At 44.0% G+C, this 19,515-nt stretch overlaps 1 protein-coding gene across 1 annotated transcript in view; it reads right to left on the reverse strand.

Moving 5' to 3' along the window:
* The window catches only part of b4galnt4a (beta-1,4-N-acetyl-galactosaminyl transferase 4a), a 155,013-nt gene that overhangs the window by 88,234 nt on the left and 47,264 nt on the right, over nt 1–19,515 (reverse strand). Inside the window, exon 2 of the mRNA XM_008296912.1 lies at nt 16,309–16,421. Coding sequence (XP_008295134.1) covers nt 16,309–16,421 — 113 coding nt within the window. The remainder of the gene's footprint in view (nt 1–16,308; nt 16,422–19,515) is intronic.

Raw genomic sequence — 19,515 nt, forward strand, 5'->3', positions numbered from 1 at the left:
AACAACAAAACAAGCAGGATTGTGTAGCTAAACCATCTCATGTAGTTCTGTCGTTGCAGGTTAATGCCTGAATGTGGGTAACATGCCAGGTTACTCCAACTCAAAATAATCAAAATAAAGCCAAACTGCACTGACGTCATCTGCCTCACTTTCCATCTTGCTGGTTGACGACATCAGCAGGATGGGGGGAGAGGGGCTGCCATCTGTCAGGGCTGCAGCCCCGACTACTGGTGGGAGACTGGTTAACCGGCATTGTAAACTAAAATATCAAAAATTAATTCAACCAACGTCCTGATGCTAAGTAGTGACGGTACCAACTAATTGCGCACATCCCTAGTTCAGGTCGGTGGTTTTTTATTAATGCCAGGATCCACCTGCTGGGAAATTAAAACACCGTCCAGAGCATCACACTGCCTCCATCGACTTGCCCTCGTCGCATATTGCATCCTGTTGCCATCACTTCTCCAGCTCAGTGCAAAAGAAAGTGTGACTCAGACCAGGCCACCTTCCTCCATTGATTCACGGTGCGAATATGATGCTCACATGGCCGATGTAGGCAGCAGACAGGAGTCAATATTAGTACTCTAACTGGTCTGCAGCTATCCAGCCACACACACACACACACACACACTAACACACACACATATACCAGCACTTGACAGGTGCAAATGTAATGAGAAAATCAATGCTATTGATTTAACCTGTCGGTGGCTTTAATGTTGTGGCCGATCAGCGTGTATTTAGATGTAACGATAACGAGTTTGAACTTGGCCTTGAATAGAAAATGGATCTCCAAGTGTGTTTGATAATTCAGCTAAAAAAATAAAATAAAAATCTACTTACAAATCTACTTCTTGGCAAAAAATAGTAATCTGGCTTTACAGTTTTCGAACAAGCATGTGCCAAAAGACGGAGACACTCGCTCAAACTACACCATTGATTTGCTGGTTGCAATTAACATAGTGTTGCTCCTGTCTGGTCAGGCGCAAATTGAAAAAGCCAATAAAAATTGGCTTTCCCCCGCCAGCTGCCATCTCACAAGAGTCTGAAATGGCCACTCCGGATCCATCCATGCCTCCCAGCCGGCAACATCGACTCCGGTGTCGATATACCTGTAAACTTCAACTGGCTCAAGTGAGAAAAATCAAGGCAGCCGGTTGTTTAATGACAGAATAAATCCAGGAGGAGTTTCAAAGGAATTGATAATCTGACAATAAGAACAGAGCCCGACAAAGCACTTCAGCTCTGTCCACTACTGTAGCCAGATTAACAGACTGCTCGGTTCGCCTGTTTAGGCCGTTGCCCCGGGGTGAGAGGAAAGTCTTTCCTTTATCTCTGCCGTTTCACGGTCACTGCTTTTTCTTAATACAAGTTACCATGGCAGCATATAAAGTGCAAAAATATTACCTGATGTGCGTGGCATGACTAAGAAAGCCCTGCTCATTTACCGCCGTGCAAAAGGTTAAACTCAACCAATAGTTTTATGGTAATCGCAGCGGTGTGATGTAGGGCCGTGCGGCGGGCTATATTGACTGAAACACAAAAGCATTATAATGTCGTTTAAATTACTATAATGGAAAAAATGCAAAAGTGAAATTTCAATACTGATGCAGAGCACGCCACCTCCTCAGGCCCACAGAATGAGGTGAGATGATGAGGAGGAAGCAGCAGAGACAATGACGGAGGCTCACAGGAGAGGGTGAGAAACGAACGGAGGCTGAATTTCTCTCCTTATGTCTGCATGCAGGCAGCATAAGCCGCCGCCGCCGCCGCCGCCGCCGCCGCCGCAGAGCATCCGCATATAAACTTGTAGACAAAAGTGTTTTTTTGTTTTACCAGTTGTGATACTTGTTGAGATTATGTTCTACTCAGTTTACTATCAGACAGCCACGGAGAACAAGAAAAAAAGAAAGAACAAGTCTCCAGCAGGAAAAAGAAGTGGCCTTTAAATCTTTATTAGGGAAGCCCTTGCCAGGAGGGACGGTGATAAATTTTAAGCTCGGAATGACAATGAGAAAAGTAAGACTTAATTTTAACACACTCTGCTCTGTAATGTTGTTGTAGGCAGGTAGAGGGACCTCTTAGGTGTTTATTATTTATCTCTTTACATGTCTATTTTATGAGGCGGGTGCACAGGAGGGCGATGAGCAAAAGTTTCAGACAGACTTCTGCACATCGTCTAACTTGCAAAAAAATGCATTTATTTGTGACATTTTAGTGCTAGACCCTCATTAGGCAAAACATTCGCGAGATAGACAGTGTGTGGGAGTCTGCTGGTGGAAACATTTGGTAAACTGTTAATACACTTTTGTCAATATGCAGCCATGTACAATACTTCATGAATATACAATTATCATCGCTGCTGCATTGAATTACAAATGTGTAGATCTGAACAAAAGTTTACATCCACTCATAAATGTATATCATGTCTTAAATTTTAACTGACTCCTATAAGTCTTGATTTTCTGTGATGGAGTCATTGAAACAGATGTCAACCAATCATGTACTTTGGTGTTGGGTCAAAAATACACATACAGCAACTTAAAGCATCAGTTCTGGTGATGTGAAGCTGTGTTGATCACGTTTTCTTCGTGGCATGACCGCTTAACGTCTAGACTCAAATGAGAAGGTCTACGGAGCTCAGGTCTGACGAAGCAAATCACTGACTTTTAAAAGTTGGGAAAATCACTTGGAGCCATTTTAAAGCAGCTACAGATGCAAAAATCATCTAATAAAACAATTGTTTGTAAGTATAAAGTGCATGGTACAGTTGTGTAACTGCCACGATCAGGAAGCAAACACAACTTCCAAACCACAGCTTCAGAGAGACAATCGGTCAGGATTGAATCACCAAAAAGTAGCTCTAAAGTGAGTTAGAGGCTGCTGGAATACAGACGTCACAGTGTTTTACATCACCATGAGCTAAAAGGCTGCCATGCAAGAAGGAAGCTCGTCCTCCAGAAGCAGCGCCTTAATGATGGACTGAAGTTCGCTGCTGATCACATGGATATAGAAAAGTTCTTCTGCAGGAAAGTTCTGTGGCCAGATGGAGGAAAAAATTTGGCCACAATGGCCAGAAATATGAAAAAACAAAATGCATGATTGCTTTTTGTGACACATGGGTTTCAATGATTCCATCATAGAAAAATTAAGAGGTACACGACTCATTGGGGGCTGCAAGGTGGAGCAGTGTTAGCATTGTTGCCTCGCAGCTAGAAGGTCGCCGGTTTCACCTGGGATCTGTCTGCGTGGAGTTTGCATGTGCAGCGTGGGTTCTCTCTGGGTTCTCCGGCTTCGTCCCACATGGTCCAAAAACATATTGAGGTTAATTGGTGATTCTAAATTGTCCGTAGGTGTGAATGTGAGTGTGCTTGGTTGTCTGTCTCTAAGTGTAGCCCTGTGATAGACTGGTTACCTGTCCAGGTGAACCTGCCTTCACCCTGAGTCAGCTGGGATAGACTCCAGCCCCCCACGACCCTAGTGAGGATTAAGTGGTGTGTAGATGATTGATGGATGGATGACTCATTGGAAAGACTGCCATGATGTACATGGTCTGTGTCTAATGTATGTAAACTTTTGCTCACAACCAAATTATGACTTTACAACAACTGAGCAAACCATCAAGCAACGTATCTCTTAAGTAAAGTACAAAGTTTCAAGCTGCACGTCTGCATAACATCTGAATTAATTTAGTTTGAAAAGTTTTCACACTGTTTGTAAACGATGTCTACATGTGCATAAATCTGTTCACAGCGTAATAAAAGCTTAACAACATACTATAATAATATATTTGTGTGTAATCAAACGTCATTAACTATAGCTGCAGCATTACACTCTAACCATAAATTATTCAACATCTGTTTACTGTTGTTGGCCAGTGCGGTAATAAAGCTGCCTACCTCTCCATTATGATGTAGTGTTTATATGCTGCTCAAATGGTACCATGCAAACTACATATGTACAGTATTATCTTTCACGAGGGGGAAGGAGGCCGGAAAAGCAGCAGTCGAACCCGAGACGGAGAGTTGATGACAAGGCGAGTGAAGATGTTTAGGAGAGGAGAAGAACGAGGTGTGTGACCATGGGTGGTGAAGCAGCCAAAAGATCCTGAGAGATCAATCAGCTGGCTCCAAGAGTCTGGCTTCTGCCTGGACAGCGTGGGGACAGCACAGATCAATGAGGAGCAAGGCCCACAGGCTGCTTCACCACAGGAGACAATGCATTGCAGAGTGGAAACACATACTCCAGCCGCATGACGGGAGAAGGACCGGAGGCAAAGATGAAGGAGAAAAAAAAGTGGCCTGATAGGAACAGAAGAGGAATTAGCCCTCGAGGGAAACGAAAAGAAAAACAACAAGCAACTGATCTTTATAATCAAATGTATTTAAATGTTTTTGTTTGAGAAAAAACCCTGAATAAATTACTTCACTGGGAGTGAAGGTCCACAGAAATCAAAGCACAGTCGGACCAGGGAGCCTACACGCCCGCACAAATCTCCTGTAATCAGCATTTTTATCAGGTTTACCAATTCTTTGTGCTTCATGCCACATCAATGAGTTAACACATCCCCCCAAACACTGGTTAATGTTCTGAGGCTACTCTCAGATGAAAGAGCGCGGGCTAAAAGAGAAAAAAAAACGAGACACTTGAAAGCTGGCACCTATGGAAAACTCCTTGGGGAAAAACTTAAGCAAAACATAAAAATCCCCTCCAACACTTTAGAGATATGGCACTCAGTCTAACTCCGGCAAACAGGGAGTACGGATGAAAGCAGGAAACGGTCTCACGGGAATGCAAATGAATCAGCTCCGCCTCTTCCTCAGACCCGCAGAAACGCTACGTGCCCACACCGAGAATTTTATTTAAATCACTCGCATCGCTCCATTCATCTATCCGCTCATCCATCCGTGCATCCACGGCGCTACTCTGTCAAGTCTTCCTTATCTGCCTCCCGTCGACTAAATCCACCAGCGGTTGGGAGATTTGGCAGGAACGATGAAGAGAGAGAGACGGAGAATGCCTTGGCGCCTATTGTTTAGCATGTTTCTGTACGGCTCTTATCCCTGCCTTGTTTCTATTGTTAGCCGGTTCTTTGAGAGTCTTTATGGAACAGAAGAAAATGGAGGTGTGCGCCGTTTTTGTGTTTCCCTTTATCGAGCGGCAACAGGAGCAGAACCTGCTTGTTTAATCTGGCAGACACACAGGCATGGCGAGAGCGTACGCCCCCTTATACCGATGGCTGCCACTGCCAGACCGTTTCCTATGATCCAGCCTTCTGAAAGCACTTAAAACATTAAGCACTTAAACAAGTTTGTCCTGCAGGAGTTGATGCATTTCCCATCCAAGGCCTCTGACCGTCGACTCTGTCTGCTCTAATAGATTGAGCTCCCATATGAGCGGGTTTGTGCAGTTATGATGCAATCACACTTCCACGTGCCAAATCATTTTTTTTTTCTTAGAACTGGAACCGAGTGATATGAGCAGTGCCATTAAAGTCCAACATACGCTCCAAGTAAAGTAATACCTCAAGGGCTTTATATGCAATGATCAAACCGGAGTGGCACGTAAGAGCAGACGTTGGCATCTATCTCTAAAGAATGTTTTAAAACATGCTGAGGTAATAGGTCTTATATTATTTCATTTGAATCAAGACAAATGTACTTGCTATTAGTGAGAATACACTAACTTTAAGGTTTTTCGGGGGTCCATTGAGGTTAGATATTATTACTTGCTCTGTTGGCAAATAATTCTGCTTATAATAAGTAATATGAACCCAATTTTTGTATTTTTTTTTCTTGTTATTATAAGCTGGCTTTTTGCAGTGAACAGATTTAGCTTATTTTTTTACTAATGTAATATGAAACCATGATAAAAAATTACATTCTTGACAGCAATAATTTATTCATTTATTCTCATCCATTTTCCCAAGTGTGACTGGGACATGACCAGTCAACAAACTGAGCGCTGCTTAGATATGTGGAGTCTTTTTGAAGTTCGTTGGGGAGTGACAGGAGGAGAAAGAGGGGGAATGACATTCAGCAAATCGAAGCAGTGGGTTGGAATCGATCGACGGCCCCCTCGGTGGAAGACTTCCAGCCCCAGTCCATAGGTCGCGCACTCAACCAGATGAGCTATCAGGGCGCTCATGCAACCTTTTATTTACTGTAATATAGCCAAGGCCAGTTAGCTATCTGGAATCGCGCCAGCTCCATAAACTGCAGCGGGTGTGTGTATATATTGCAACTACTCGAGTCACACTTTATAGGACTGTTGGGACTCACCGTGGCTAATGTAGCCTGCTGCCACCTGCCTCTCTACAAATACCGTTTGCACACACTGTCACGACCTCCTGATGAAGAAGTAAAAAGATATTCAAATGAAGCTGCAGACGAAAGTTTGACTTGCCAAAGCAAAAGGTGCTCAGCAGCCGTGCAACCCCGCTGGTATCCGTGTTTGACATGATGGACCTGCCTGGACCACAATCCAACCAACTAAAAGTACCCCATAGAGGGGGAGAGGTGGGGAACAGGAGGTGAAACAGAGATATAGACCTGTGTCATGTCATATAACCCGATGACCTTCACCCAGCATGGACCCAGCATGAAACTGAGTGGCAACAGCAAACAGCCAGCCCGAAACAGCTTAACACTGACCACTGCTGGAACAGAGCCAGGAAGCAGCGCAAAAAGAGCAGGAGTCTTCAATAGGGGGGCCTAAAAGGATTGAGGGTGATCCCACAGTGTAATTCTTTTCCTCTCTATCAGGAATATAGAAGATTGAAATAGAGCTAAATGCTCTTAAGAGCTAAAAAGGAGAAGCGATAAATTGCGAGGTCGGTATGAGGATATAGGTATTGTACTGAGCTGGTCCATTCTGAGATTATTCCTGCAGCCTGCCTGTTTGAGTGCACGTATAGTACACCGCATGCTCGCACGGGGCTGTTGATCTTGAGAAACAGGCGTCCACTTTGTTGGCATCCGGTCACGGGCATCAGAGTATGAAGACAGCGCCCACCTCGCTGCTGGAGCCCTGCCTTGGAGTTTTATTGCAGGTCCGCGGACTTGGATCTCCAGCCTCTGTGAACCAGCACCAGGCTGACAAATGCCTGAGAGGTGATAGTGAGAATGAGTGAAAGCACTGAAGCACCCGTAGGAAAAAAAAAAAAACATTTCTGGACTGAATCCTCAAATAGCATCCTATAACGGAGCTGTCAACACCCCCAAGGTTGAAAAATGACAGGGAGGAATTCACTGTCTGTGAGGCTGCAACCAGTTATCAGAGGCTTACGGCTGAACCGAGTCATTTAGGGTAAAATTATGTACATGCAGGGGGGGGAGAGAAATAATTATCAAGGGGATATGCGCTTATGCACTGCTGCATAAAGACCACTACTTATAAAAGTTTGGCTATTAAGATGATTCAGCACATACATCCCGGGTGCAGTTCTAGTCCTCTAATTGGCTTTAATCCAAGAGAACTTTAAAAGAACGGAGCAATCTTAAGAATAATTGACTCGTACGTGGGTCTCATTTTCATAGCGGTGGCAATTATTTACTTAAAAGATCTCAGAACAAGGCGAAATTAGCAGTTCTGACAATCGGGCTGTAAAGAAACCAAAGATGGAGCCGGATCAACTAAATAACTTCATTAAGGCGGTGAAATTAAAAAGGAGCGCGACTAATAATTTCACCATTGCCTCTGAAAAGTTTGGCTTGCAATACTTAGAGGGTTTTCTTTTTCCCCTCAAAAAAAAAAAAACAGCCTGTGGCAATGTTTCCACCTTCAAAGATCCCAACAATTAACTTGCACAATGTTATTATTAAGCATTAAATTTATGGCTAAAACTCTGCAAATAAGACCAAGGTTGTAAGACACTGGGTATCGGTGTACGATGAAGGCTGCAAAATCTATTATTTGGACTATTAACATGTGGCCGACGACTTCATTAAGTTTGGGGGGAAAATGTAAAAAAAAATTCAGACCATACGAAGCTTTGGCAGCCATTGTATTGACTTAGATGAAAGTGAGTGAGCCAGCCAAGTCGCTGAAATCATCTCATACCAGCACACAGTGTCTGGATGCCTTTTCCTATACATCCTTTGTGCTTGAATTCCTTTTATGAGAGACATTATTGTGTGAAAAAAATCAGACCTTGTGTTCTTGTGACTTGTGTAAGAACCTATTCTTACGCTGTCTGGGCTTTACAGCGGTTTCTCACCGTCTGGCATCCACAGAAAAACCTCGCCGTCTCAGTTTCTTTACCTTCACCTTCCTCTACTGGTCAGCTGCGTAAGCAGCTCTAAGTGCCTCGGAGGGAACTAACCCACAATTATCTAAAAGCTCTGAGTTCATTTGTTGTATGGTGTCTTCTAGCTTGTATAGAAACACCATAACAGCTCTGTTATTGACCACTTTGACTGTCAACTCGGAGCAGTTTTTCTTCACTCCGGAGACTGAGTGAAACCAGAGTCCTTGATTAAAACAAATATCTAATTAACTATTTTATAAATAGAGGTGACAACACACTGGAAGGGAAATGGGCAAAACACAAAAGGCAACATGAGCTCAGACATCCTGGGGAAGGGCGCTCAAGCTGATGGACCAAATGCCTCATGGGAGATCCATTTCCACTTGGCTAGCGGCGGATCCAATCAGCCGACAGGAGAGAACTCTGTCAACCAAATGTCAGAGATGAGGTCACCGAGTCGCCGTGAATTTATCACCGCGGATCTCTAAATCACGTCCAGTATCCTTTTCAGCCGGTGACGACTTTAGAAATGCTAAATGCAATGAGTACATGAGAAAAAATAAAAAAGTCTGTCACGTGTCACTGTCCAAATGCAAAATTATGCAATTAAACTACGACACTAATCTCAGTGGGTCCATTTACAGATTAAGCGATGAAGCCTAATACCCAGCTAGCTCACATAGCACTGCATCATCCACGGCCAGCCTGTGCAGTGCAGCTGAGCGTGCTGAGTGTCGCTGATCAGCGGACATGTGTTTATTTACTAGTGAGTCCGTGCTCTGTGCTCCTCATCATTCTCAGGGAAAGTCTCCTGCTGCCATCACCGCCACCGTCCCATCTCCCATAAACTATCGGCAAGGCCAGAGCAATGTAAGGCAAACATATTTACAGCCCTGAAAGCAATTGGAGGTTAACAATGAGGCCTGGCTGCTGCGGTTTATGGCCTGCTGTAAAATTGCCACTATGATTAAAATCTCCTTCAGGTGAAAGACAATGGTGCAGCCCTTTCTCTCAACACTCCTGTGAAATATCTCCACGCACTCGCTCGCTCGCTCCTCTCATCACCATGACCTCATTTGCGGTCCTTTACCTTGGCTAACTGGCCTTTTGCAGGCACCTGCCTTATTAATGTCAGCGAGAGAGCTGCAGGCCTGCCCTTTATGTGTGTATGTGCTGTGCGTTTATGAGTCCAACAGCATGTCATAGATTTACTGGGCTGAAAGTCAGTCATTTTTCATCTTCTGTGGCAATGAACTAAAGTTCCATATTGCGACTTTATGTTGGGCTGTAATGCGATGTGTGATTTACTGTTTAGTCTGAGTCATTGATGTTATTGACACAGACCTTGTGATGCTAGAGTGGTCCAATTTCTAACTTTAAAATAACTTAACGCAGACTGAAGCAAAAGTTATTTGAAGCATCGTTTACACTACTGCCATGTTGGAATACGACCATGAAGTCCTGCTCTGACCACTGGCAGCAGCATATCCACCATGAACCTCAAACTTGCACACAGAGCCAACGTCACATCTGTCATGTCGAGTGTCGTCACCGATGACGAGAACTTGGGCGTACGTCTAGGATACTGAAACCAAACAGCCGCTTTCACTGGACGACCTGCAGTTTCCAAAAAGGTGCATCAGGTCAGCAGTGTGACCAAGAGCATGCCCGCAATACTCCTGGACTTTCACGGGGCTGTACACTCTGAATCTGTCCCCGAGGATCGACTGTCAACGGCGACTGTAATGTCCTGAGGCATCTGAAGGAGAACATTCAGCACAAACAGCACAATGTGTGCTCCCTGCTCGCCAGATTTCAGTCCCTGTGACTTCTTCATGGTCCCCCAAATTAAATTTAAGCTGAAATTCAAACCATCACAGTAGTTGAGATCCAGCCTGCTTTGTAGATGCTGAAAAAAAGGGGAGCAAGCAAAACGTGGCAGGAGCAGTGGGAGCAGTTTATCACTGCACAAGAACTCGACTTCAAAGAGGTTAGTTGCCAACTTTAAATTTGCTTTTTACAGGCACAGTCTTGAAACTTCTTGATCGCATCTCGTACAATATGACTGATGTCTTGATGTTATTGTACTTCCTAAATGAAGGTATGCAACCATTGCCTCGTGCAGCACTTTTGGGTGAACATTACCACCAAACCACTTCCACACTGACAAAATGAATTCCTTTTTTGGTAGCAACTCCCTCGCTGCGGATTGACTCGGCTGTGGAGGAGTTTACTTCAAAAATATACCAGCTTCTGAAGGGCGGAATTGATTTAACCAAATGAATCCTCTGACAGAGTTTCAACTTAATTTATCACAATCACACTATATTCATATTTAGACTATGTGAACAGCAGAGCATCAAAAACATCAAAACACCTTTCAGCATCATTCTAGATGTAACGTCTGTGACTGGCAAGCAAAATACCCTCTGACACAACTGTTGCTTCATTTATCTCTCAATCAATGTTATCGATTCCCAGCATCATCCAATCTGCGCTTCTCTTTTGTGCCTTTTCTTTTTTTCTTTCTCTGCAGCCTTTTCATCTCCAATGAAGCCCCAACCCTCTACTTTTGCCTTCATCATCGCTCTCTCTCTCATCAGGTACGTGACATGAAGGGGCAGACGCATGAAAGCAATCCGCCACTGACGGGGCTATTAGGATGCAGACGGCATCTCCATCCATTAAACAGCATCGACACGCCGACATGCGAGCGTCTGTATACACGGGAATGTGTTTGCACCACATGACGTTGGGGCAAAAACACCGTGGAGGCAGCAGGTTTGCCAACAAACACACATATTTCCCTGTTAGTCAACACTTGTTTTCCCTGTTTACTTTGAAATACTGTCGCCATTTCAGCTTCCCTGCCCCGTGCCTCCGCCTCCCATCAACCCTCATGTACTCACCTGCCCCTCGTCTTTACCCCCAGCTTGTTCTCTGCCAGACTGTCTTTGTTCTACCTCGTGTGTTTATCACTTTCCAGCATTTCGCCCTTATGGTTTTTGACTTTGCCTTGTTCTTCGTGTTTTTTTTGTTGGATTTTTGCCGGCTCCCTGCCTGAATTTGTTAGCTTTGATCGGACCGATTTTCTGTGTGTGACTACCTGGATCTCTTGTAAACACATCGCCTCTTTGAATTTCGCCTTTTGTGTCTTCACGCATGAGCCTCTGTTCTTTAGCAAACGTTACAGTGACAGTGTACATTAATTGCGGGTTTCATCTTAAAGAGAAAAGCAGATGGCCACGAAATAAAGCAAAAAATTATTATTTAAGAAGGAAAACAACAACATCCTAAGCCGGTTTCTGTAATTGCCAACCCTCACACACTCTGTCAACTATTTAAACTGCAATTTTTGGTGATTTGCGAGGAAAGAAAGGTGCAGAGGCAAACATTTGCTGCTCGGTCGCTGCCTTTCACAGAAGGCGGAGAGGAACGTAATTACTTCCTCTACAGAAGATCCTGCTCCTCATCTCCTCACCTCTCTTTACTTTTGATTTTCTCTTGTTTCCTACCATCACCTCATGTCCTCCCTTTTGTCTGTCCTCTCCAATCTCTATGTACTTCCCTGTGAAGTGTTCGGATTAACACTCTTTCTCTCGCTGCCACTGCTTTCTCTATCTACAACAAACAAGAGAGGGGGCAGGACACATTTACTAGGCTTTTATCAGAAACCAGCAGCCTCTTCTTCACCTTTACTCACACCAAGGATGCCACTTAGCTCTGTCTATCACTTACGCCAACTCTGCTCCTTTCTGAAAATAGTCTGGCAGCACAAAGAGAGAAAAACAGATGCACGACAGGAAAGAGTGCCATTTAGAGGCTGAATATGTGTCTTACTGCTGCACTTCTTCAGCTAATTTAATAAGAGTTGCGGGTGACATCTTTCTCTTCTTGTCGGAGAAAGAGATGGTCCTTGCATGTCCCCTGCTTGCCAGAAAAAGTGCCCGATTGCAATAAGGTCATTCCATTTTCTTGCAGGCTGTCTATTATTGTTGAGTGTGCGCAGCCTTGGGGGGATTTTATGTTTGCTTTCACCCTTTCATTGTGTGAAATTTCTGAAACGGCAACTTTAGGGAGCTCTTAGCGCGGCACAAAACATGAGAAGAGCCTAAGAGAGAGCGAGAGGGGAGGGTAAACAACAGAGGAAGGGCCTCTGTCCTCCTGACCCATATTACAGCACATTAAACCTCCCCTCCCTCACTTCCTCTCGCCACAAGACGCATCTGGAGTCGAGCTTATCTTCGTCTATCAGGCCCCAGAAACATGGACTACAGCTATGACCTTTGGCATTGACATTTTCTAAGTGAGGGAGCGCCCTCGGCGGAGCGGCATCGCATCGACTGAGGGTGTCAATTATACTGTTTCCTTGAGATGTTGGCGCTGAATGAGAAGCACAATGTAAAGAGACGTGAAACATGTGGAAGCGCCGAGGTCAAGCGCTGCGAGAACAAAGAGCTGGTAAATGGACGTGTGAATTATAGATGAAGAGAGACGCAAGCTATAGAACAGAAAAGTCTTATGGCTGCGTGTTCGTACTGGAAAGCAGAGAATATAAGCGCTTGCTACGAATGAATCAACGCTATAGATAACCATAAATGGAGCTCAGGCCTCTACTCTACAGGTCGTAAATCCAAATAAGCACCTCCTGCAGCGGGCCCGATTCTATCTCTTACATTGTAATCGTGATGATTTAATGTGTGTTTACCACCCCAGTATGGACACAGTTCATTTAAGTAATCATTATTTGAGGCAAAAACCAAAATCTATCGGCTGTCACTTAGGGGGGGACATGCCACAAAGCAGCGCTATTAAAATTCATAAAAGAGGCATGCCATAAACTTTCTGACACATTTCAGTGACTTCAGCGAAAATGCTCACAGCGCAGCGGAATATTTGAGCCTGGGTGCACGAGACCGACTCATTCTGCGAGCTGCTTTTCATTCGCCTGTTACAGAAGAGAAGCCCTAACACCATCAGGCAGGTTTAGAGTTTAGAGGAGGGCCGTTCAGAAAAAGCCCCGCCGGCTTCCCTTCATGACTCTTATCTCTTCAAGCACATTTCCTAAAGCCTTCACTTAAATCGATTTTGAAGACGACTGCATTTTATGGAATAAGATATATCGTCTTCTTCTCTCCGCCGGTCCCCCTCGGCTAGTCGACAGCTGCACAGGGATATTGTAACAATTTGGGTTTTAACTCTAACTGTGTTTGGGTCTTAAACTCCTGCAGCCACGGCTTGTATGTGGCCGAGAACACACTGTATGTTGTGCACAGCGCATTAAAACGCTATTACTCGGCGCCATACTGTCGGATCTATCGGTAGGAAAAAAAAAAAGCAAGTGAGCCGTCTGTGGAATTACGTGATTTTCTGTTCGTGAAGTGTGAGCAGATCTTTTCTCCGAGTCTCAGGTGTAGACAAAAGCAATGTTCCTAAGTTAAAAACACACAAACAATTCTAAGTTTCCGTGTCTTGGCTGAGCACAGCCATTAAACAAACTGTAACCTTGAATCTAATGAACAGGTGAACCCTCCTTGGCAACAATAACCTCAAACCAGCATTTCCAGCAGCAGGAGATTAGATTTAAACAACATGCAGGAGGAATTCTGGATTATTCTTCCTTACAGCATCGCTCCAACTCCGTGTAACATCTAAAGGGAGCTGCATTTCTACCGATGGTGCCGCATTTTCTTTATTCGAAGCCAATCTGTTGTATGTTTACTGTCATTGTCCTGCTACAGCTTATATCCTGTAAGACGCCACAATAAGCTTCATTTTTCTTTTCTGTAAAGCAGCCGCAAATTATGAATCCTCCTCCACCACGTTTCACTTCTGGGATGAGGACAATGCATGATGTTCTCATGATGTTTTCACCGTTTGTACGCCACATTCAGTGCTGCGTGTTCCTCCTCAGCTTCATCAGTCAGCAAATAACTTTGCCTGCAGCGCTGTGGAGAGTCAAAGTGAGAAACTTGAGGCGTGCGGCGATGACAGCGAGCGGCCTCCAGCTCCTCTAACTGCGGACTGATGAACATCCACATTTTTAGAGATTGCTTCGTAGCTCTGCCGCTTTAATCTACTCAACAGCTCGTGAGATCTCTTCCTTGAGAGGCACACTTCACGTCAGCAGATGCTTCCTGTGAAAGGATCTGAGTGTTATGTAGGTGTTTGAACCCAAAGCTGCAATCTTGTTTCTTGGATTTGTGAACTCCTGACTCAAGCGATTGGTTTCTTATAGACAAAAACAATGTAAGGTTTGTTCATTATAACTTAGATGAAGCCCATCCAGATGTGATAAACAGTGAAACATAATCAGGTTTTTATTCATTTTTTAGACAAATTAATTGAACATTAAAGTGATTTCCAATAAGGTGCCATTTCCTGATAGAAAAACAACCTGACCAGAACACAAACATGGACAATATCTTTAAATAAACTCGATTTTGTTCAGCTCGCAGCATCACGTCACCGACTTTCTTACATCCCAGAGTAATGCTCCTCTTCACTAAGCACCTAAAAGCTTTTTATTGTCAAAACACCAGAAACCAACCATCTGATTGAGCTGTAATCTGTCGACCCCCCTTTTTGCTCTTCAAGGCTCCGACCCTCTTTTGACATCAAAAATTCAACATAGCCAAATATGCGGTGAACATTTAATTACGGCAGATTGTCAGCCTTCACGGCCCGATTCTTCAGCACCTCAGGTAGTTTTACAGATAGCTGAGCCTCGGGCAAGATTGCACTTCAAGGCAGACGGCCTGTCAACGTGAGTGGCAAGTGCACGGGTGGAAACCTGGTCAACTGAAGTAGGGGAAGGAAGGGATTAATAATATATCGCCTGCCCCAAGGCCAGATGATGAATGGCGAATCTTGAGAGTGTTAAATTAGTCTTTTTACTTCAGACAGAAATCAGCTTGATGCCATTCGTGTGAGAAAAGAGACAAAATGCTATAGAACAACATATTTTGTGTTGTTTCTGAGACGCGTGTTCCCCCCCAGAGGAGTGTTTTCAATCTCAAAACCTGCCGTCCTGTAGAGACGAGATAATAATGTAATAAGCACTTGTGTGGGAAAATCAACGTTTTCCTGACTGTCGAAGGCCCTTTAAGTCAATTATCCCTGCCAAGCAGAAATTAGCAAAATATTTCTCTTTGCAATTAGGCTGAAAAGACATTCAGATCAAACTCAGTTCAGTTGATGGGAATCCTCGCTTTAACCGGCTGTTAGAAACAACAGGGGCTCGTCACCGCAACACATAGTTGAAGGTAATCTTCCATGGACGCCCTGCCGCACTCGCAAAAATAAATAAATCCGTCTGAAATTGCTGTACTTAACTCTAAATACGAGTTAAAGCAAAGAACGCGTAAGAGACGGGATTGTCTCGGCGGTTTGCTGCTGCAAGTCCTAATGATCTCTGGCTGTGGTCCAAAACTCCGTCTGAATATCGCTTTTTCCTAATTTCACATCTCTCAGCGTGTAAGCGATCACAGAAATAAACGCTCAAAGAGGAGGTTAGATTACATAATGTATTCACAATATCATTTCAGCTGCAGCCTCCCAGAGCTGGAAACATTATTAAAATTCACTGCAGTGGGTGGGGTCACGAGGCTAAGCTGTACAGTTTATAAAAAAAGAAAAGTTTCCTAACAATAAAAAAAACCCGATGACAAACGCCACCTCTTTCCCTTCCACAGCAGCCAGTTTTATAACGCTTTCACCTGAACCCAGATCATTTTTGCTTCATCTCTTCTTTTTTTTTTTAATTACGAGGGCAGGGGACGGTCTCTTTTTTTTGGACACTGGCAGAATGAAGCACTAATCTAATCAGTGGGTGCACGGAGAACAGAGCCTTAAGTGTTTGATGATAATTAAGATGGGGACTGTGATTGTTTGAGCCCTGATGAGCTCCCTGCACACATACAAGCAATAAACCTTATTGCTGCTTACTCAGAGGGCTGTGGGTTTGGGCAGGGAGCATGTGTTCAGGCAGGGGCAATATTATTCGGTGGAGGGTGGTGAGGCGGGAGGAGAAAGAAAGAATAAAAGACAGAAAGACTCACTGCTGCCTCGTCCTCCCTGCTGTCGCTGGTGTCTTCACTCTTGTGATGTCCGGCTGAGGAGCGAGCGTCCCTCTTTCGGCTGGCATCCGTCCCCTCCGTCTGTCTCTCTCCATCTGGGCCAAGGTGAAAACATGGACACTGCTCAGAAAGCCGGCAAAGCTATCATCACTATTGTCACCGCCGCCGCCGCCACCATCATCATCCTCATTGTCATCGCCCTCATCTCCATTTTAATCATCATCATTAATGGCATCATTGTCATTCCGATCTCCATCATTATCATCATTATCAACAGCGTAATTATAATTGCCACGAATATCTTCATTTCCATCATCGTCTTCGTGGTCAACAATAATTTCGAGCTATCACTCGTGTGGGTTTTTTTTTTTTTTCTTTCTTTCCTGCTGCGCCTCTCTACTGTCATCAAAACCAGATAAAAGTTTCCAGAGAAAAGAAGATTAAGAGGGGGGTTGAAAAAAAAAAATGTAATTGGAAAAGCAAAAGGAGACAAGAGAGAAGAATAAAAACCAGTCCAGAGGGGAAATGTGAAGCAGGGGGAGTGAAAATGAGAGAGGAGGGAGAGAAAAAAGGAAGGAATCGACAAATGGAGAGACAGAAAGAATAGCTTCTTTTTTTTTCTGTGAAGTTAGGATGCTGTCATGCCACAGATGGATTATGGGAGTTTTGCTGCACAATGATGACAGTCGCCTTGGCCGGGAGAGAACAACCGGAACTTAAATCCACTGGTGACATTTGTGTGTGTGCATGCAAGTGTGTGTGTGTCCGTCGCAGAGCATATGTTTTAAAATGGCCATCTCTCTGTGTGTGTGTGCTGCCAGCAAAACACACACAAACACACACACACACTGTCAAGGGTGATCAGAATTGTGCACAACTCAATACGGAGCCGTTAGAGGATGTTCAGCGCTTTACGATCGCCTGGTTATTTGGAGTTACGAAGACCTAATGGGTGCTCATAAGGGTTTCCACCACTATGACGAGCTGAGATATAAAAAAAAAAGTAAGAATCCATACTCAATTCACTCCAATCTCTTTTTATTTGGATTGCACTGCGCTCCATCCCATTTGGCTGACATGCTTCGTGACGGCACAAAGCTGAGATGGGCTCGCCATAAAAGGTGGCGCCTGTGCCACTGGCTGCCCCATAAAAAACAAAAAAAAGAAGAGGTGGACGAGGGTAGGAGGGGCACTTTGTGGTCTGAATCTGAATGCATTACAGTGAAAGTGGTTCATTAGTGTCTGGCTGACCAGGGCATAACGCCGACACACCCGAGGAAGTGCGCACACACACACACACACACAGGAGGAGATGGAATGTGATTAAAAGACAGAATGGGGAGAGCGGATGGCTATAAAGCATAATGAGAGCTAATAGTTTTCCAATATGTCCCCTTAACAATGAGTCTGAGTGGGCTGAATTGGATGCGAGTGGTTCAAGGAGAGGGTGGGAGGAGGGGGCAGACCGATGCAGTCGAGGGGGCAAATGGGGGGAAGACGGAGGAGGTGCTCGTTCCTGAATCAGTCGAGACGCCAAACAATCAGAGCCGAAAACACACAAACAGGAAATGTTGCAACAAAAAAAAAACAACAAAAAAAAAATAAATAAAAAAGTTCACTTTTTCTTTTTTTTCTTCTTCGCTCTCACACAATTTGTTCCGCATCTCTTGAAAGTCTCCGGCAAACATAATCTGCGCAGATGATTTGTTTTCCTCATTTGTTTGGATATCATCTTTGCCCGTCTCCCTTCATTCCCTTTGCAATTTCACTGATTCCAGACAACTGTAATAAAAATATGCTTTGATCTGAAAAATCATCTCCTTTTGTGGAATAAATGAAACAGTGGAGAAAATTGCCGCGTTCGCAGAGAAATCCCCCCGGCGGGAAACTCTCCTTCCCACCTCGCTGTCTGATTGTTTAAGGGGCGATTGTGTGGAGTGGGGTTTTTTCTGACTCTTGTCCCCCTTTGGACAAAAAAAAAAAAGGTCATCATAAGTGAAGAAAAGAAAATACAAAAAAAGACGAGACGTAAACAAAACAGGAAGCATAACACCAGCTAATGGAAGCGAAGCAGGTTTTCAGGAGCTGTGAATCCGGCGGTCGAACATGACACGGACGGTCTAAGTACGGCCTCTGGGGTCTATTAAAGCTCCACCAGATCAAAGCGCAAACACCAAAGAGTAGCCGCGCTAAACTTCATCTCACTTCAAGCCCGACTCTCCTGCCATTGTGGAGTCAAGAACAGCAGGACACTTCATCTCCCAGGTTTTGATCTCACAAAAGCAGCTGAAACTTCTTTTGTCAAAAGTTTTTTAACGCAGGAGATTTGACTAGCGGTATGTGTTCTTTACTTTAAAAGAATAAAATATTGCACAGGATGCTGCAATATCCTGAATCAAACAAAGAATACTGGTGTCGTAAACATGCGACAAATTACCATTCCAGTGAAAAATACATCCCAGATTCACTTCTTCGCGCCGTTTCATTTATGTTGTGCCTCATTTTGAGACTTATTTTCGTTCCTTTTTCTGAGTAAACACCGCATGAGTCACTGTGTGAGTCAACTGGCAGCACATCTTGCCTCGGCCATTTATCTGAGTCTATTAGGAGTCGGCAATGCACCGGGGAAGCAAGGTGAGACTCCTTTTGTTTTGGTTTTTTTTTGTTTTGCCTCGCATGATTTATGTATATGGTCACCTTAAATATGAATGTGTGGATATAGAACACAAAAACCTCATATCGGCCCAACTTGGAAATGAAATGAGGCTGTTTTAAACCCCAAAATGAAGGCAGCTCTCTAAGATAACATGGTGAGAATCCATCCATCCATTATCTACACACCGCTTAATCCTCACGAGGGCATACATAAACCACAATAACAAGACATACAGTGATCACAAAATAACCACAGTCAGACTCAAACTGACTACAAGACACAAAAAAAGGCACAAAACAACCTCAAAAAGACACAAAACCCCGAGGAAGAGCGATACGAACTGCCACAAGGAGGCAAAAAAAGACTACAGAGACACAAAAAGACTACAAAATGACACAAAATGATGCAAAATGAAAACAAAAAGACACAAAACATCTGCAAACAAACACAAAATAACCACAATTTGGCACGAAACATTTACGAAGGTGTACAAAACAACCACAAAGAGACAGCAAACAACACACAAACAAAAA

This window comes from Stegastes partitus, unplaced genomic scaffold (genome assembly GCF_000690725.1).
Source record: "Stegastes partitus isolate 25-593 unplaced genomic scaffold, Stegastes_partitus-1.0.2 Scaffold1165, whole genome shotgun sequence".
Classification (NCBI taxonomy): Eukaryota; Metazoa; Chordata; class Actinopteri; family Pomacentridae; genus Stegastes; species Stegastes partitus.